The sequence below is a fragment of the Gambusia affinis genome, linkage group LG12 (genome assembly GCF_019740435.1).
Source record: "Gambusia affinis linkage group LG12, SWU_Gaff_1.0, whole genome shotgun sequence".
Taxonomy (NCBI): Eukaryota; Metazoa; Chordata; class Actinopteri; order Cyprinodontiformes; family Poeciliidae; genus Gambusia; species Gambusia affinis.
Genome location: NC_057879.1, coordinates 19,844,497 through 19,862,862, shown reverse-complemented (window position 1 = coordinate 19,862,862; position 18,366 = coordinate 19,844,497). Strand labels below are relative to the sequence as shown.

Here is an 18,366-nt window from a genome sequence, read left to right as displayed (position 1 = left end):
AAATAAACCTCAATCTCAACTATATTTAAATTGTCATTAAAATGTTGAATCTGTTGCAGAAAATCAAACATTTGAACTAAAAACTATCAAACCCTCCAAGAAGAGCGATACACTTTCGTTTGATAGCAACAAAAAATATGTGATCAAAGATAAACTCAAGGACATTTAACCTGCTATTAATGAGGAGAAATCCTTATACTTTTAACCTTTTATAGATGTAAAAAATTCACAAAAAATTCAACTGTTTGTCTGAATAAATCAATAAAAACTCAATTAAATTTTCCATTCACGTCCATGATGACTATAACTTAATTTGTTGTTTCTTCAGTTTTAATTTGTTGCTTTGGCCACGTAGCAAATTGTAAACACTGAATTTGGAAATACCAAATGTATGTTTGGTTGAATGTGCTGCTTTTAGATTTATTCTGAGCTTCTTGAGGTTATTAAAGGACATCTAGGGGTAACATATCAACAAACCCATGAGTAAAATATTCTTTCCCTTGCAGCCGGGCAAAGTTGAGTCAGCAGCAGAACAAACTGTGTATGTCTGGCTGAATCCAACACCCAGAGCACCAGCTGTTGGTTTTAAGGCTTACATCACATTTTTCTGCATCTTGTAACATTAAATGTTGTCCCAATCAGGGCTAAAATGCTTCATAATTTAATTTTGTTTTGTTGTTTTATGATTTCTGCTTCAATGTTTTATCAGAATATGCCAAAAAGTAAAATAAGACAAAACACAACGCAGTGTAGTTTCACTTTATTTGTGCTTTAAAATGAAAACCAAGTGGAATAAAAGGCAAGCAAACAAAATAAACAGAAAAAAATTATTAAATCTGGTTTCTAAAATCCTTACAATCATCAAATCTCAAAGACAGACCTCAGTTCGTATATTCAAAGCATTTTCACCTCCGAGGGTGTGTCAGGGGAAGGTCAGGGTCTCATGATGCATCTGCGGGGTTCTTCACATGCCAGAAAAGCAGGAGTAAATTTAGGCTCCAGGCCTGAGGCGTCAAGGGAATATATGGAACAAATGTACAGCCAATTACTGATTGCAACACACCCACTCACAGCTTTGAAGCCCTGTGTGGTTTCCCTGTCCTGCCCCCAAATGTAACGTGATCAGTCATCATGGAAACCTCCAGCCAGGGAGTCCAAAAAAGGACGCAGAGGCAACGACACAGGAGATAAGGAGACATATCACATGAGCCATGCTGTGTGAGGAGGAGTTTATCCTTAAATCATGTGCAAGTGACACAGAAATACTTTCTCTTATATGAGTAAAAATACTTCTTAGTACTGTTTTTGTCTTATTCTTACAAACAATTAATTTACTTACATCTTCATTTATTTATCTATCATGATTTCAGCAGAAATACACAGTAATGAAACACTGCAGTTAATTGCTGGCATACAGAGTTTGGTGGTTTCCAAAGATTGTAAAAGTAGCTCCACTTCAACATGTTTTTGCCCAAATAAAAGTAAAAAGTAGCTGTCCAAGTAAGAGTAACAAAATATGTGGTTTAAAAACTACTGAAGTAGTAACAACAAGTAAAAAAAAAATCTGATTTAATATTTAATAATATTGTAATCAGTGAGACAAAAATGTATTTGTATCTAAATTCTGGTATTTTACATCTTCAAATTAAATAAAAAAAATAACAGATTCAGGCAGAAATTTTCCACAAAAAAAAACTATGAAACTAATATTTATAGTCAGTAATGCAAATAAAATATATGTTTGAACAGGATGAAGTACGTCTAGTGCCAAATTGTGCAGCAGGCAGAAAATAACATTTGAAAACAAACCTTGTTCACAAATAATAAGTCTGTCTTTGGCTTGCACTGAAGGATAGTAGTATTTTATTTTAAAAAAGTACTTAAGTAAAAGTTAAAAGTATAGTATAGTAAAAATAATCCTAAATGTTTTTTTTTTCTTTTTTAAGTTATTCAAGTATATAGAAAGTTAAAATGGCTCAGCAGCATATTTTGTGGAATGAAAGGAAAATTTTAAATGGTTTTCAAAGTGGTTGAAACCTCAACAAACAACATTCATTCCCAATCAGACCCCTTTTCTTCTGATACTCCTAAATTAAATCCAGCGTAATAGACTGCTTTATAATTATTAAACATTTTGTACTGCACTGTAAAACATTTGAGCTGCATTCAGTTTTGCCAAATAAATTTAGTGAGTTTAGATTTTTAACCGAAATATGTGAGTTTGTGAATGAAAAGTTTACAGCTGTAAGTTGTGTTAACTTTTTATTAAGAGTTGAATAAATGAGTTTTTAGGTTAAAACTTTTAAAAAAATGATAGAAGAAAAAGAGAGCAGTGGGAAATATTTCCCAGAATGCTTAGCAGCATGTTTTTGTATCCTGAGATGGAAGTGTGTTAGATTGATGACTCTTGTGTGTTACTAAGGTAAATGTTTATTTTAAACTTTGAGGATAATTTCCTGTTTACACTAAATGTTTTTGGACTGAATTCATTGAGATGCTTAATAAAATTCATTATCAGATCATGCTCAAATTTATTCATGCAATTTAAAACAAGAATTCAAATTATTCTAAATAAAATAAGTTATTTTAACTTGATATTGTGAGTAAAGATAATAGAGAATCATGTGCTTTTTGACTAGTTTTTTCTTTCGTATTGTGAAAAAATTATTTGGTTTAAAAGTGCAGTATTGAGTTAAAACTCAATTCAAGATTAATGAATTAAAAAAAAAACAATAATTAGAGAACGTTAAATCAACTTCATGAACATTAATTTCTGAATTAAAACCAAAACAATTTTCTTGTTGAATTAAATTGTATTTTCAAGGCAGAATAAGGACTTTCATTTTCAAGTTAAACCACCTTCAAATGTTTTACAGTGCATCAGTAAAGGATGGAGCACAGAAGAATTAGAAAATAATAATTGTGCCATCATGAAGAAATAAATTGACTACTTCTTGGGAGATTAGGTTACTGCTTTCTACTGGAAAACCATTCAGATAACTGCTTACATTTTAATTAGTTATAAGGCGGCAGAAAGAGGGGGTAACCTAGGAAACCATTCATGCAAGAACCACCGAGTCAATAATTGTGTTTGAACAGAATTAGATTATAAAACAATTTCCGAAGAGCATCTCACGGATTTCTCTTTAATTATTTAACAACTGAAGAGTGTTGGACAACTGCAGACCTAAAACAACATGGCCGCCTCTTAAGCTGGCTGAGCGAAGAGAGAGTTAATCACAGAAACAACTGAAGGTGACTCTGGAGGAGCTGCAGAGATACACAGCTTAGGTGGGACAATTTATCAACAAAACTACTACTATTGTCCTCTGTACAAATAGGACAGAAATGTACATATTTTGTCCTAATTACAAATCTCATGTGGGCATTTTCCTAAACACCCCAGTCCTACTGAAACTCGGTGGTGGCAGCATCTTACTGTGGGAAAATGCATTTTGTTGGCAGGAACAAGCAGAAAGAAACCAAAACAAAAAGTCAGAAACAAAGAACATTAATATGTAAAATAATGGCATCTAAAAATGACTGTAAACATGTCAGGTGAACAGTTTGAATATCTAGAACGTTTCCCACATTTTGTGGAACGGCCCAGTCAAAGTCCAGATCTAAATCTCTCTGAAAATCTAAGGGAAATACTTGAAATCCCAAGAGGAAAGCTACTATTGAAAGAAAGACAAAAATACGAAGGGAAAGCAAACTTATCTGAATTGACTGGAAGATGAATGGAGCTAAATATTCTGCTAGAGGACGATAAAAGATGTGAGACTTCAAGCAGGCCAGTGACCCTAAACATGCAGCAAAGGCTAAAATATTGTAATTTAGACCAAACTCTATTATTTACAATCAGTCTAGTCTAGAGGTAGCTCTGAATATCTGTGGTAAGTGTCAAAAATAACAAACAGTTTCCATCAGATGAGAATAGAAAAAGATTTCAGTCTCAAAGCCAACAGAGACAAACTGTGAAACACCTGCAGCTGCAAATGAGGTCAAAGGTAAAAGGTCATTCTACAAAGAAGCACCACAGGGGGACTGATCACAATTGCACAACCATGTGTAATTTTCCTTCCATTAAACATTTAGTTGGTAGTTTGTTGGAATCCTTTTGTGGTTATGATTTATTGAAATATTTTAAAGTTCAAGGGAAGCAACTAGTTTTGAGCTATAAACAGCAAAACAGCTCTGAAAAAAACCATTGAAAACCTCCTGGTTGTTCCACCAAATATTGATTCCTGAACTCTTCCTGAGTTAAAACATTAGGATTGATGTTTCTAAATTGACATGAACTTGTTTTCTGTGAATTGTTTGAGGCTTGAAAGCACTGCATCTTTTTTTTATTTTAATCGTTTCTCATTTTCTGCAAATAAAAACTAAATTATTGCTTGGAATGTCATAGCTATGTTGTTAATAGTTCATAGAATGAAAGAACAATAATCATTTACTCGAATATAAAAAGTAAAATCAGAGAAACTGATCATTTAAAGTGGTCTCTTAATTTTTTAGAAGCAATGCGAGCTGAATAATTTCACCTTTTTTAGTTGGAGAATTTTTAAAAATACACTTAAATTCATTACCACTTCCTCTACATGTGGACATTTTTGCTTTAACAACGCAAACAGTACTTTAAAGCAGCATGAAAAACATGTACAGAAACACCAACATAAGTAATATTCTTACATTTGATTTAGTTTAACAATATGTAATTTCAGAAAAATAAACTAAGGACAATGTAAGACACAGATTAATCAATATTGTTGCTAGTATTACTGATTTTATTTTTAAGTAAAGAGCCTTCAGATGACATTTGCTGTGAATTGGTGCTACATTAATAAACTAAATTAAACTGGATTGTTAATCATTTGTGTAAAGCTCAATAATCACATCCTTCAAATCAGATGTTGTAAAGTGAAACTTAAACGTCCCAAACTGTTTCCAGCAACATATTTCTGGTTTATTGTTGCTTCTTTCTCATAGAAGAAATCAAGTTTAATACATGTGATCAACACAAGACAGACTAAAGGTCAGACTCTTTTTAATAGATCACATATTGAAGTTGCAACACTAATTTGTCACATGTTGATGAATGAAAAACGTGATGATGGACAGAGCAGCATGTGGCTAAGGGCTGAAACACGAGGAGAGCTGACCGAGCAGACAGGGTTAGCCAGACATGTCACACTAAACAACGTGTCAAATCATGAATTAATCAGTAACATTACACTTTAATTAAGCATTTTCCTTCAATATACATATTTTATTTATTGTTTTTGGCTTTGACACACACACAGCAGCAGAGTTTATTCATTCTCATTTTTCAAACAGTTTTCCAGCTTCTCACCTGCTTTGTCTCCCCAAAGATCAGTGGTAAACCCTCTGGATTTATCATTTTACTCCTCAGAATGGCAGAGTAAGGCCTCACAGAAACACAACTGGTATATTCCATGAACCGGGGGAGTTTCTTCTAGTAAAACCATTTTAAGACCATCATCTTCTTTATTTCTCACAAGAAGCAAAGTTGTGAGCAGCCTTGGTCACCTAGATTGATATATTCAAAGTGTAAAAGCATTAGTCTTTCACTCAGGGAGTAATTTGCTGCTGCTGCTCCTGTACTATCAAAACAACCAGAAACTTTTTTGCTTCAATTTTTTTTTTCTTTGCTTTAGTAAACCATTACTAAATTACAGTAAAAACTATTATTGGTGCAACATTTGTTGTGATTTGTTTACTTTCAGGTCACACATACAATAAAGGCTCAATTCAACATTGATACTTACTGGCTATATTTTGTGGGTTACATGTTCTTCTCAGGAGGTCTCCTGCCAAACCGCTGCTGAGGCTCAGTGCTTCTTATAAATTCGGGTGGTTGCAGACAACACAGCGGGGCGGAACCGGATCCAATACGGGGCGGAGCCGGACTCAGAACATGAAGAAGGTTTCTCTGTTTAAAAATAGAGCAGCTTTCCATTACAATGCCCTATTTGGCTGAGGAAAAGTCACTGGGTGATATGACAGAAGATGAATATTATCTATCTATCTATCTATCTGTCTATCTATCTGTCTATCTGTCTGTCTGTCTGTCTGTCTGCAGGTTTCAAGGATCTCCAGTAGCAGCCAGTCTTGCAGTGATTCTTAAGAGGCGTTTACATGCCAACAGCTCAATATTGAGCAAATTGTCCTGAATGACACCATCAGCTGGTAGCAATCACTGCTAATCCACCTCATTTGCTTTTGCCGCTACACTTTGAATTGTTGCCGATAATCAGAGATATAACGGATGGAAAAGATTTTCTCTTTCTCATGCTCGCCAAACATGAAGCCTCCTTTTCATCTCCTCTGGGATTTAGGGTCATAGTTCAGGTTTTATTTGAGCTTTCGAGATGCTAACTAGCTGCACCTGGTTCTATGAATAAGACCTTGTTGAGACGGTTGTGCATCCAAAAGTAAAAAAAATAATAATAAAGGCAGAAATCCTTCGAACTGCACAGCATCCAGATGGAAGCGTTGTCCAAATAAAAATAGCTGAATAGCTCGGTTTTTCTCACGAAGGCATTTAGCTGGTCCATGTGGAAATCTGCAGGTTTCGTGTGACCCTGAAGGCTTCGTTTCAGAGTAAGAGCTGCTTTTTTAGGAGCAAACAAAGCAGGCTAACATTAAGCTGCTGGAATTGCCTCAAATAATATGTTATTATTTCATAGAAATATTCAAAACAAACAAAAATAAACCTGAAAAAACACAACAGAAAAAAAACAAGAATAAAACAACAATATTGTATTTATCCAGAAGAATGTTAAAACTTTGCTTATCCTTTTTGTGCACCCCATTATCCACATTTTGAGAAAATTAACAGGCACATTGCGCAACACTAATGCAACAAAGACATGAAATATCACAAAAATAGAAAGACCTATACTGCCGCCTTCTGGTGAGCGTTTAAAACTGTGACAAGGCGTCGCTGCGTGTGAACTACAAACAGGTTTTTTTATGTATTTTTTTAGGAATCTTTTGATGTTTTCAATACAGCAAACTATAAGACCGTTCAACATTTTGAATCTTTATAACATTCCAGTTTTACTACTACTACTACTACTAATAATAATAATAATAATAATAATAATAATAATAATAATAATAATAATAATAATAATAATAATAATAATAATAAAACTTCTGCGGTTTGTTTTAATTATAGATGCGCAGGTAAATGTAAGAGATTAAAGGACTGGGTGATTTTCTTTGTGGAAAATAATTAGATTTAATGGTAGCGTTAGAATGGCCGGTGGTCACACCTGTGCGTAAAGTTTACTGAACAAACCAAAGTTAACCATGGGGAGGGAAGGGTTAATTCATCGTCATGGGAGTTTGACTTTACAAAAGTAACTGGACAAATTTCCAGAGGCCAGGTCCGTCCCTCCTTTCTGTTCAAGCTGTTAAGTTATGCTGTTTCCAAGAGTTGGACCCGAGTGCGCATCTTCGCTTTTCATCCTCTTCTTCCAGCTTCTCTTCACCTGATTTCAGATAACATATCATTTAAACTTGTGCATTTCTTTTTATTTTCTCTTATTTTTGTCATGGCAAAGTGGTTAGTTTTATTATATCTTTCCCAAATCCTTCTGCCTTTAGTTTTTGGACAGCAGCGCCCAGCTGGACCCTGGCGGCACCGCATCCAGTGGGAGAATAACGGGCAGGTTTACAGCTTGATGAGCACCGGATCAGAGTACCAGGCTCCGGCTCGGTCTGGCAGCCAGTCCAGAGTTTATCTGAGCAGGAGGAGGGAGGGCGCTGCCAGCAATGTGCCGGGTGCGCACAGAGGAGCGCAGGTTGTGAGGTTTACTGACGCACAGCGCTTCAATTTCTCTTCATTCGGGAGTTTAAGAGACTCATTAAGCGGAAGAGAAGCTGTTGGTGCCTCCAGTAACACAGGAGAGCAGCAGCAACTCCAACAATTACGCGCATTGCGGGACGGGATGCTTATCTCCAGGCAACCCGCGCATCCATCAGTTCTGGAAACCGAATCTGACGCTCCCGCTCCGCTCCCAGTGTCAAGAGTTTATCAAACAAACGAGGGTGATGGAGATGGCATGGTCAGCGACGACCCCCGAAATCCGTTCAAAACTCACAGGAACTCTGTTTTTTACAACATATATCCCGCCAGAGGAAGGTCAGTGGGCCGGACGCGTCACCCGCCCGGGACAGGGTACGGAACCAGGTACTTTCAAAATGGTGAGTCCAAAAGTGTCTCTTTCAAATCCAGTCACATTAAAAACAAGCCTCAATTTTAATCGGAGTACTAGTAACCTTTACTTGAGTAACATTTTGGGGAAAAAATACTTTAAGGAGTATTTTAATTACTTGAGTGATTTTATTTTGAGGTAGGCCTATCGCTACTTGAGTAAAAGTAAAAGTAGCGATACTTTTGCCTTACTCAAGTAAAAGTATCAGTTTGAGTAATTTCCAGTTTGAAGTTACTCACTGGATACTCTACTCAGTTTGAGTTACTTCACAAATATATTTTGACCAAAAATTCACAGGACGTGAACACACTCCTGCAGTTTATTTTTTGTCAAAGTTTCATAACCTTTTTATTTTTATATTGGAAGAAACTGATTTGGAAATGTTTATTTTGCCTCATTTTGTTATTTTGTAATAATGCTATGAATTCTTTTCATTTAGGTTTTTTAAGACCAAAATTTCATCAAAGCTTTATATTTTGATCCATCTGAATATGTAGCTTTTAAACATTAAAAGATTGATGTTTTGATCAGTGAACACATATTTTACTCTTAATAGAGTAGGTTTTACTTTTACTGGAGTAAAAATATCTTTGTATGTTCAAAAACTGCAACATTTCCAGGATAACATATCATTTAAAGGAAGCATCTGATGGAGTTTGATATCCAGAAATTAAAATATCCAAACTGGATTGGATAATCCTTGATTGGTGATTGTTCTTTAGATTATAGGGAGTTTGTTAAGATGAATGTAAAATTTTATTACCATAAAAAGTATTCATTCATATCTTAAAGAACAGCCAAGATGTCTGTCTGCTAGTGTAATTCTCAGGAAGTCGTCATTTATTCAGCTGCATCTCAATAACTTGAAATGTAATCTAAAATGTCATTGATTTCATTTAGTTAATTTAAATCTATTATAATTACAACCTAAAATTGTGTTTCTCTAAAAATAAAAAAAAAATGTAACACAAAACAACAACTACAACATTTAAGACGGAAATGTTTTGGTCCAGTTATGGCCTCCACAGTAATGGAGAATATTGCTGTCTTGGCAGTTTTCTGGCTCACCAACTCATCGCTTAAGAAGTTGGCTGTTCAGTGTGGTAAACTGGCACATTATTGGAAAATTCAGTGGTAAGAAAAGGTTTAATAGCTGCTCCAGAAACAGAGATAACTACAAAATCAGTTGAGCAGTTTTTTGACCGATTCAAGATTCAAGATTTGAATTTGGCGATAATATTGGTAAATAATGTGTGCTTCCATGACTCTGCTGCTGTGATTCTGTATCTAACTGGGTAAATATATATTTTGTTTTTAAAAAATGCAAGTTTATTGCTCAATTATTCCACTTTAAGCAGTCCATTCTGATATAAATATTGTGCAGATTGCTACCTAATTAGCAGTATTTTCTACTGCATTAAAGACAAGATTTAATGTTAGCAGTGGCTCATCCAATTGTTTCATGTAGGAGATAAACACAGCCAAACATAAAAACTCTTCTTAAGTTGTTTCTCCGTTATTACCACATTTAGCAGTGAGTACATGAGCTTAATTGACAGCACTAAGACCCTCCTCCTGGCTCTGATTGGTTGGTTTTTGTTGGAAGTGGTGCATTTCTTCAAAAGACAGCATTAACTCAGAGAGGAGATAGAGGCGATCGATCTTTTCACAGACAGTCACAACATGATGATAGTTTTAACAAATGTGTAAAAAAAACAACATATTTTTTAAAAAGTAAGACTTTGTTTTTAATTCCCAACTTGTATAATTTGATGGTTATCCTTTGAGTCATCTGGTTCTGTGAATATTTTAGTTTCCAGAGCAATGATGTGAACTGAGAAAAATGCCTTTGAATCAAGCTAATACCAGAAACAATGATTGTGAAGGAATGCAAACATTTTTTTAGTCCAGATTTCACCTCCATAAACTGTTTCCAGCCTAAATAAGTTGGATTGTCCTTCTTATTCCCTCTCCAGGACTGCCAGACCTCATTCCAGATCCCTATGCCATCCAAGCAGGGACTTACGTCCAGCGCATGCAGATCTACGCGCTACGCTGTGCTGCAGAGGAAAACTGTCTGTCCAGGTACGTTTCCAAAGGTCATTCAAGTCTGGTACGCACTCAGCTGCACGTCCGCCCAGTACCTCACACAAGCACATGAAACTTTCCTTTACGTTTCAGCTTTAGGTTGTTTTGGGTTTTTCTTTTTTGATTTATTTGAGTGAAGTTATAAAAGCTGTTTGATCTTCCTATGGAGAAGTGGCTGGCCAGAATAAAATCCTGCCAAGACATAAATGTTCTGGGTTGACTTTCCCAAAAGCACTGAGCTCACTCGAACAAATCATTTGTGCTTCAATACATTTAAGAAAACTACAGCTGGGAGCTCAGCCAGCAGCAGCAGCAGCACTTTCCAGCTCCTCTTATCCCATTTTTATTTTCATCTCCATCCAAGGTCGGCTTATGAGCCCAACGTTCGAGACATCGACTTCAGGGTTCTGCTGCGATTCCCACAGAAAGTGAAGAACCAAGGAACCGCAGACTTCCTCCCGCTCAAGCCCAGATATCAGTGGGACTGGCACAGCTGTCATCAGTGAGTTTAATGTAGAAATAAGAGACATCACATGATTTTGTTTATAGATGGTCGGATTAGTGCTGCTCCGTTCTGATCTGACGAGCCAGGAAAGCATCACCACAACCCCAAAATATAGTCATGACAATAAAATTCTGACCCTAAAGGCATTCCTGAAGCCTGCCAGAAGAAATAGAATGTTATTTTCAGTTCAGCTTAATCTGTTTTACATCCTCAGGCATTTCCACAGCATGGACGCCTTCAGTAACTACGACCTGCTGGACATCATGACGGGACGTAAAGTGGCTGAGGGACACAAGGCGAGTTTCTGCCTGGAGGACACGGGCTGCGACCCTGGATTCAGACGCCGCTACGCCTGCACGTCTCACACGCAGGTAGAGCTGGAAATGAAGTGTGAGCCAAGACTTTACAGCTGTTATGATTTTCCTTAAAACATACAAGTCCAGGTGGGCCTGTTGGTCACTGTAAACAGACCTCCAGCTGCCGTCAAGCAGAGTTTCTATTTGGTAAAACCTGTCAAAAATCTGCCTTTTCCAGAAAATATTTAAGTAGGATTTTGTCCTAATTTGGTCAGAAAGGAATGAGAAAGCCTTCCAAAACTCTTCACAATGAGCAATTTAGCAATTACTCACATGTTAAATTAAAATGAGCTTGATGATTAATATTTTTTGATGGGATATTTTGTTCATAAAGACTTCACAATGCATTTTACCTTTGGTTTCAATTGTGTGTGGTTTTTATTTGTGGTTTATTTATTGTTTAAAATATATTCCAGGTCCATAGTTGTGTTCTTTACAAAAATTTAAGTTTATTGGTCTTTGAGAGGTGAAATGTGTATTATTGTCAATATATTACTTGAAAATGCACCAGAACTAGTCAATTAGCTGATTTTTTATTTGTTATTCCTGATAAATTTGGCTTGCTAAAAACAATCAGAAGTTATACAAAACAAAGTTAATATGACGTAACTCCAAATTTTTATCAGTTTATACAATCAATACAAAAATTTTAAATAAAGACAGTTATAGTAAAAAGATAAATTAATCTTTTATTAAGAAGAAATACAAACTTTTTCCAGGTTCTCACAGTTTTAGTGGATGTGTTTGTGTTTTCAGGGACTGAGTCCAGGCTGCCATGACACTTACGCCGCCAACATCGACTGCCAGTGGATCGACATCACCGACGTCCCTCCAGGAAATTACATCCTGCAGGTTTACGATTCATTCTCCTGATTCGTGATTTCATTGAATTCACAGCAGAACTCCCAACATTAAAAATGTTCCTGCAGAAGTTTTCATTATTTTATTTTTTGTTTTCCTCAGGTTACAGTGAATCCCAATTTCCACGTCCTGGAATCAGATTTCACCAACAACGTTGTGAGGTGTGACGTCATATATACAGGCGTTTATGTTCAGACACGTGGCTGTCGAATAGCAAGGTACCAACCACTCACTTTAGAAACCTTTTAATAATAAGTTTGTGTAGCTACATACTTTGTTGTTCTGTTACAAAAAATGTGGTAAAACTTGATTAATTTGAAATTAATGTGAAAGTTGTGTCCACTACCCAACACAAGTATGAAGTATGAGATGAAATTATTTAAAGGTAGTCCTCCTTCCTTATTCCATCCACTTTGAGCAGCACGATTGCTGAAAAAAGTCCCACAGCATGACACTGTCAACACCATGCCGTATGATTAAATAGCTTAATATCTTTCTGATAGATACATAAAACATTTCACCAGAAGTAATGATGTTTCTCCATGTGAGCATTAAAAATTTTAATCAAGTCAGGAGGTTGTGTCGATGTAAATTATGGAGATGTTTCAGCAATTTCAACTTCATGAGCATTGACTTTTCTTTAATTATCTCTGAATGTTCAAATTCACTTTCATCTGAGCTGGACAGTCTGCGGTTTCTTATGAAACTAATTAGTCACAGAAGTCTTGGACTTATGTGCAAATATCTTAACATAGACTTTGGTTTGATCTGTTGTTTTGAAATAACTCCAAGTTGTGCACATCTATAGTTTAAACTTTTTCTTTCTCACATTTCTCTGAGTATTTGCTAATCCAATGAGTGCAGGCGAATAAATCGTTTGCTTGTAAATGGGATTAATGTTCTGCAGAAGTAAACAGGTCATGACTTTGTGAAGTAAGAAGATCTTCAGCATCATTTGTGAAAGTATTTAGGTGCATAGAGTTTGCAGAAATTCTTCAATAAATTGTAGTTTCTACCCATAATATGCAGGTAAACCCCGGTTTGTCATATGCCTTACATTTATCATGTCTTTCTGTTTTCAGGGCTTAACTTCTGAACTCCTGCATGAAGCTGCTGGGTTTCTGCAGCAGAACGTTGCCTCCTGTATTCTGAAAAAAGCAACTGGTGAAGTTTGTATTACAGATTTAAATGGAAAAAGTTGCATTTATTGGTAATTTCTGTAAAATATTGTGAATGAAACTAGATATTTAATAAAAATTACTTGATTATGCAAAATCAGCAAGTGCTGTTGCTTTGAGCAGCATTGCTTAGTGGCTTTAAATCTTTGTTTTGTTGTCGTTTCTTGGCTCTGTTCTTATTGTGCTCTGCTCTGTCCTGTCTGTGTCCGCAGGGTTACTTGTATATTTTATCAATAAAACTCCTGGAAAATTTTAAAACCAGCAGCATTTTTGGTCAGGCTCCATTTTTCAAGCTGGACAGCCGTCAAGTGAACGTTGTTTAGTCTGAACCCAACTCTGGGGAAAACAATCTCGGAAACCTCGAAGATCTGTCCCGAGTTATGTAGTTTGGTTTATTTAAAAAGCTGCACACAGCGGGATATTGAAACAACTGTCAAGTGTTACTTCTGGCAACTGTTGTGCAAACATGGCAACCTCCTGGTGGATGTGGGCTCGACCAAAAGTAGCTGTGATAATGAAGGAATGTCCGGTTTAAACAGAACAACCAAATATTTTCAGGGAACATCAGATTTGTTCCCCATGACACACAAAACACTGATTAACTTGCGACTTTTCTTTCAACCTCACATCTGATTTGTTATTTACCGGCGTAGGATGGAGGCAGAAATTTACTTACCGTACACAAATCGTTTGTATGCATGTTATTAATTTGGGCTTTTAATGATTAATTAGAAATGTTCTCTTTACAGTTGTTCTTTCCCACGAAGACACTGGTGTTCCAGTTAGACTAAAACCTTACTGGTTTTGTGTCATTCCTAAACACTATGACTAATTTCCTCACAGGAAATTTACAAAAGCTGCATTTCCATTGCAAATTTTGGTGATATTCTGCAGATTTCCAAAAAAACACACAATTTCGCAATTGTGGTGTTGCATTTAAATAAGAAAATAAACTAAAACCACGCGATAAGTCATTGGAAAAGATGTTGCACCATCATCCTCCAACTACTTCCTGTTGCCTTCTTCATCTTTTCAACCAGTAACATCTGATTGTTGATCATTTCATCCTAGTGCAAAAACTTTTTATCAAAAAACATGAGTTTCTTTTTTTTAATTGTTGTGTTTCCATTAAGCTGATTTATATTTGTACTTTCAATTTGCACAATGTCATGGAAACGGAGTTAGTGAGAGTTTGGGTAAGATGGCTGATTGAACACAGTCGCATCTTAAAACAAGCCAATGATCCTTGACATACATCAGAACTGGTTCTGGAGTTAATTTTAACTGATTAATTAATTTTAATTTAGGCTAATATGAATCCCCAGAATCAGCCTGACCTCAGCTCTACTGAAGATCTAAAAACTGGGTTTAAAAACCAGAATAAAAGTGGATAAATATCCACACAGAACTGTACGAAAAGTTTGTCGAAGGCTACAAAAAAAGTGTTGTAAGGTTCTAGTTTTATGGGGCACAATTATCAAACAAAACATCTGCATCTAAAAGCTTGCTTTTTAAAAAAAAAAAATTAGTTTTTGTATATTATTACATCCTACGGCTGCAAAGTCGTGCAGTTTGTATTAACAATGAATGGATGTTTCTCTCCTAAAAAAGAACTGTTTAAATCAATCTTTAAAAATCTGAAATTAATATGAACTGTTAAGTGAGTGTGAAATTTCTGACCTTAAATACGTTTGTCCATGTGTATTAGAACTAATTAGTTTTTCTCGACTTTATTTTAATAAAATATTTTTGAGAACTGATTCCAGTTGGATTTAAATCAACGCACTTTGTTGAGTGTTTGAACTTATAAGAGCAAAATTTCTAAAGTAAATCTAAATTGCCTCCATTTTTATTTGAAATCTTTATTTGCAATAAATATTTGTGTTTTAATATAAAAATGAGAATAATTGTAAGTTATTGAAGCATCCTGTGGTGCAAAATCGTCTTTTTCCCACTGTCGGGTGAGCAGAAGAGCTCTGGTTTTGGGGGATGTGGTTGAGCAGCTTGTGGCCTCAAACACAAACAGAGCTGCAATCAAACACTGATGGCATGTTTGCCGACAGATCTCTGTGAAGGCACAATAATGGGATCTCGTGTTTCTGTGTCACTTCTACTGAAACGTCCAGGGAGGAATGAACAAAGGCCATTTCTTACTGTCCTCCTCGTTGGATTGTTAAAGAAAAAGACAGTTTTTTTATTCTAATTCAACACATCATGCATTCATCGTTACTGGGGACTTTGTAGAAGTTTCAAATTGCAAACATGTAACATAAATCCTGGAGGATATATATAAAGTATTTCACCAACATGGTGTTTCAGCTCAGTTTTAGCATTAGAAACCAGGACATTTTAGTTGCCAGGCTCCTTCCGTGCCTCAATAGATTGTGTAAGCCACAAAATATGTCTGGAAATCCCCCCTACTCCAATTATCCATCTGCATTCCTGTTTGTCTTGGACTTCTGGAGCTAATATTTACAGACAGGGATCTTTCCAGCAGCTGATTTCAGCTACAAAAGCCTAAAACTGAGATTGATGTGCTTAACTAAATAAATATCAGAGTTCAGACATGTGCTAAGAGCTCATCAGGGTTGGACTTGAGAACGAAACTATTTTTTTTTGTTACTAATGTTGGCAGAAAAAAACAACAACAGCTTTTTGAGGTTTCTGCAATAAAATGTTCATTAGGAACAATCCAGTCGTTATGGGGCCGGCATCCTGGGTGTTTTAGCTTTTATCCCTGGTTCAACACACCTGAGTCAAATGACGGTTCATTAGCAGACGACCTTTGACTGAATCAGAATGCCTAAAGTCCGTGTCTTGTACGGTTTAAACAACCGTTTTAATAGTGAGAAAGATAAACGTCCGCAGGTAGTTGGTCACGTAGGAGTTAATAAAAATAAAAATAAAAACGTACCGAGAAAAGTCGATCAACAATCTAGGGCTAAAAACCAGAGGTGCGCAAACTAGCATTGCCAGAGTTTGCATTCTGCTTTCCACTTTATAACAGGTAAGGATCGCTTCGTTTAAATTGTATTTTCAGATATTTTATCGGAAAGTTACTTAGACAAGCATTCATATCATATGTAAAGTAAGATATGTGATACATATATATAAGGTACCATGTTTTTAATGGTTGACCTACATTGTATAAATGTAGCATGATTCAACATTAACATACAACTCCAGCCGGAATTTGGGTTTACAAAAGCTAAATAAATCATTGACCAGGAGATTCAAGCACATGGAAATAACATGGGTTAGCTTGTTGTTAGCATAGCATTAGCATTGTTATAGTAAACTAATTTCTCAAAATAGCGCAACTCGCTAATCACCCAGCAGAAACAAGTCGACAGACATCTAATGCTTCTCTTGATCCTAAATGTTTGACCAAACAAAATAAATGTATGCTTCCAGGCTATTGAAAGGCTCGAGCACCAGGTATTAGTTAATGTCGATCGCCTCGACACCGGGTATATCCTCAAGGCTATATGACAAGTCTTTTTTACCGAGACGATATGGATCATATTATCTTGTATTTTTTCAAGATACTTCATCCGTACCAGCCCATTTAGGGCAGGAGTGTACTCGCTGTGATCCATTTTGTTCTGTTTTGAACCAGATAAATCCACTTCCTGACCCCCATCTGAATTTCGCCTTCATCCGAGTCGCGTTTGAAACCCAGCAATACAGGAATCCTCTGTAATGTTGTCTAAATTGAATGTAATGTTGCTAGGATTGATTGAATTGACTTAAAATACAGTGGAAACATTAGATTTGCAGCACATTTTCTTAGCTAAGATTATATTTTTACTGTTAATTTTCACTCTCCACGTTGCTTTTGCCAATTTCCATCCAATGTCCAGTGATGCGTTTAAATCTGAGCGAGAACGGTTTGTTCTTTTTCAGACCAATATGTCATTTCAAACAAGCCGTGCTGTGGAGAAGACAATACGTGTTTGCTCAGCTGTGCGGCTTCACGTCAACATCTGGAGACGATCCTTTGGCACTGAAAACCCAAAGGGGGAAAAAAATACCAGCCTGTTATCTTTTATTTGGCTGGAGAACATATATTCCAGTGTCCAGGGAGGTAAAGAAGGGAGATTGTGCCATATGTATTTAACGTACACTGAGTGGAAACCAGAGGAGCTTTCCAGGTGTTGTAGTGTTCGGCGAGGTTCCAGGGGGCAGGGTTTGGTATTTAGAGGTCGTATTTCAACAAAGCCAGGCCGCGTGACAGAGGGCGAGAATAGAGAAACGTGCTCGACCTCCAGAGAGCATCGGCAGGTTGGTTTAGGCGCAGAGAGGAGAAATTCCTCAGCAGCTCTGTAATCCTGCTGAGATTATTCAGGATGGCTTGGAGGTCATCCGACGGCCCAGGGGAAACGGAGAGCAGACACACACTTCCTCACATCGGCGTCCTTACACAACAAGCAGACACACACTTCTAACAGCAAAGCCAGAGACAAAACAGTAGAGTCATCTTTGAGTGGGACTGGTGATGGATTTGGTTTTTCTTTCTCTCAAAGTGGGTGGTATCATGGCTTGGGTGGTATTTGGAGGGATTTCTGCTTCTCTTGACTCAACATGTTCTTCATCTCTTCTAGTGATTGTGGCCACAACATAAAAGCTGTTTTGATGCAACAAATGAAACTTTGCTTGAACACAGAAAACCCTTCTTTTTGAGATCCGGCTCCTAATACTAATAAATGAAAAGAGATGACAGAATAAAGTTTATTAATGTTAAAAGGATCCATGATTAGTTGTAACAATAAATTTTATTTGAGAAATATTTATTTTAGATGTAAAAACAATGCAGTAATAATACTGCAGGCCGTTTAGTTTTTATAAATTTGACACAGGAACGTCTCCATGTTGTTCACGCTGCAATGCATTCTGGGTAATTGATGTCTAATGGTCCAGCTCCGTTAGCATTTAAAGAGTTTCCAGTGCTGTCAGTCTGATCTCCCAGCATTTTTTGCTCCGGCACTAGCAGAGTTTAGGTGAAAAATATAACAAAAAGTATATATTTTTTAAGTAATTATGAGCTTTGTTGTATCACAACAATTTTTTTACTTAGCAGGAAAGATACAACATATTTAGGCCAACATGCTCAACTAATCTTGGATCCTTTT

At 36.3% G+C, this 18,366-nt stretch overlaps 1 protein-coding gene and 1 long non-coding RNA gene across 5 annotated transcripts; one reads left to right on the top strand and one right to left on the bottom strand.

Moving 5' to 3' along the window:
• Positions 1–514: 514 nt before the first annotated feature.
• LOC122840975 lies at positions 515–5,911 on the bottom strand. 2 transcript variants are annotated; one of them, XR_006372319.1, is made up of 3 exons: positions 5,790–5,911; positions 1,072–5,550; positions 515–962 (listed from the first exon to the last, which is right to left on the bottom strand). It is a non-coding gene; the product is annotated as an uncharacterized LOC122840975 (long non-coding RNA). The 2 variants fall into 2 exon arrangements; XR_006372318.1 differs by having other exon boundaries at positions 515–1,214; positions 5,354–5,550.
• A 62-nt stretch (positions 5,912–5,973) lies between these two features.
• On the top strand, positions 5,974–13,490 carry loxl5b (lysyl oxidase-like 5b). Of its 3 annotated transcripts, none has more exons than XM_044133816.1 (8): positions 5,974–6,015; positions 7,636–8,235; positions 10,223–10,331; positions 10,699–10,836; positions 11,054–11,210; positions 11,952–12,047; positions 12,159–12,274; positions 13,139–13,490. In XM_044133816.1, exons 1-8 carry the CDS (start codon positions 5,985–5,987, stop codon positions 13,143–13,145), a joined length of 1,254 nt encoding a protein of 417 aa, XP_043989751.1. In that variant the 5' UTR covers positions 5,974–5,984; the 3' UTR covers positions 13,146–13,490. The 3 variants fall into 3 exon arrangements, with proteins under 3 accessions (XP_043989751.1, XP_043989752.1, XP_043989753.1); XM_044133817.1 differs by lacking the exon at positions 5,974–6,015 and adding an exon at positions 6,511–6,624; XM_044133818.1 differs by lacking the exon at positions 5,974–6,015 and having other exon boundaries at positions 7,342–8,235.
• Positions 13,491–18,366: the final 4,876 nt, after the last annotated feature.

Coding starts and splice junctions, on each gene's coding strand:
- loxl5b (XM_044133818.1), top strand. CDS start 7,584: ATGGCAAAGTGGTTAGTTTTATTATATCTTTCCCAAATCCTTCTGCCT. Junction 8,236..10,222: donor AACCAGGTACTTTCAAAATG/GTGAGTCCAAAA, acceptor TTCCCTCTCCAG/GACTGCCAGACCTCATTCCA. Junction 10,837..11,053: donor GACTGGCACAGCTGTCATCA/GTGAGTTTAATG, acceptor TTACATCCTCAG/GCATTTCCACAGCATGGACG.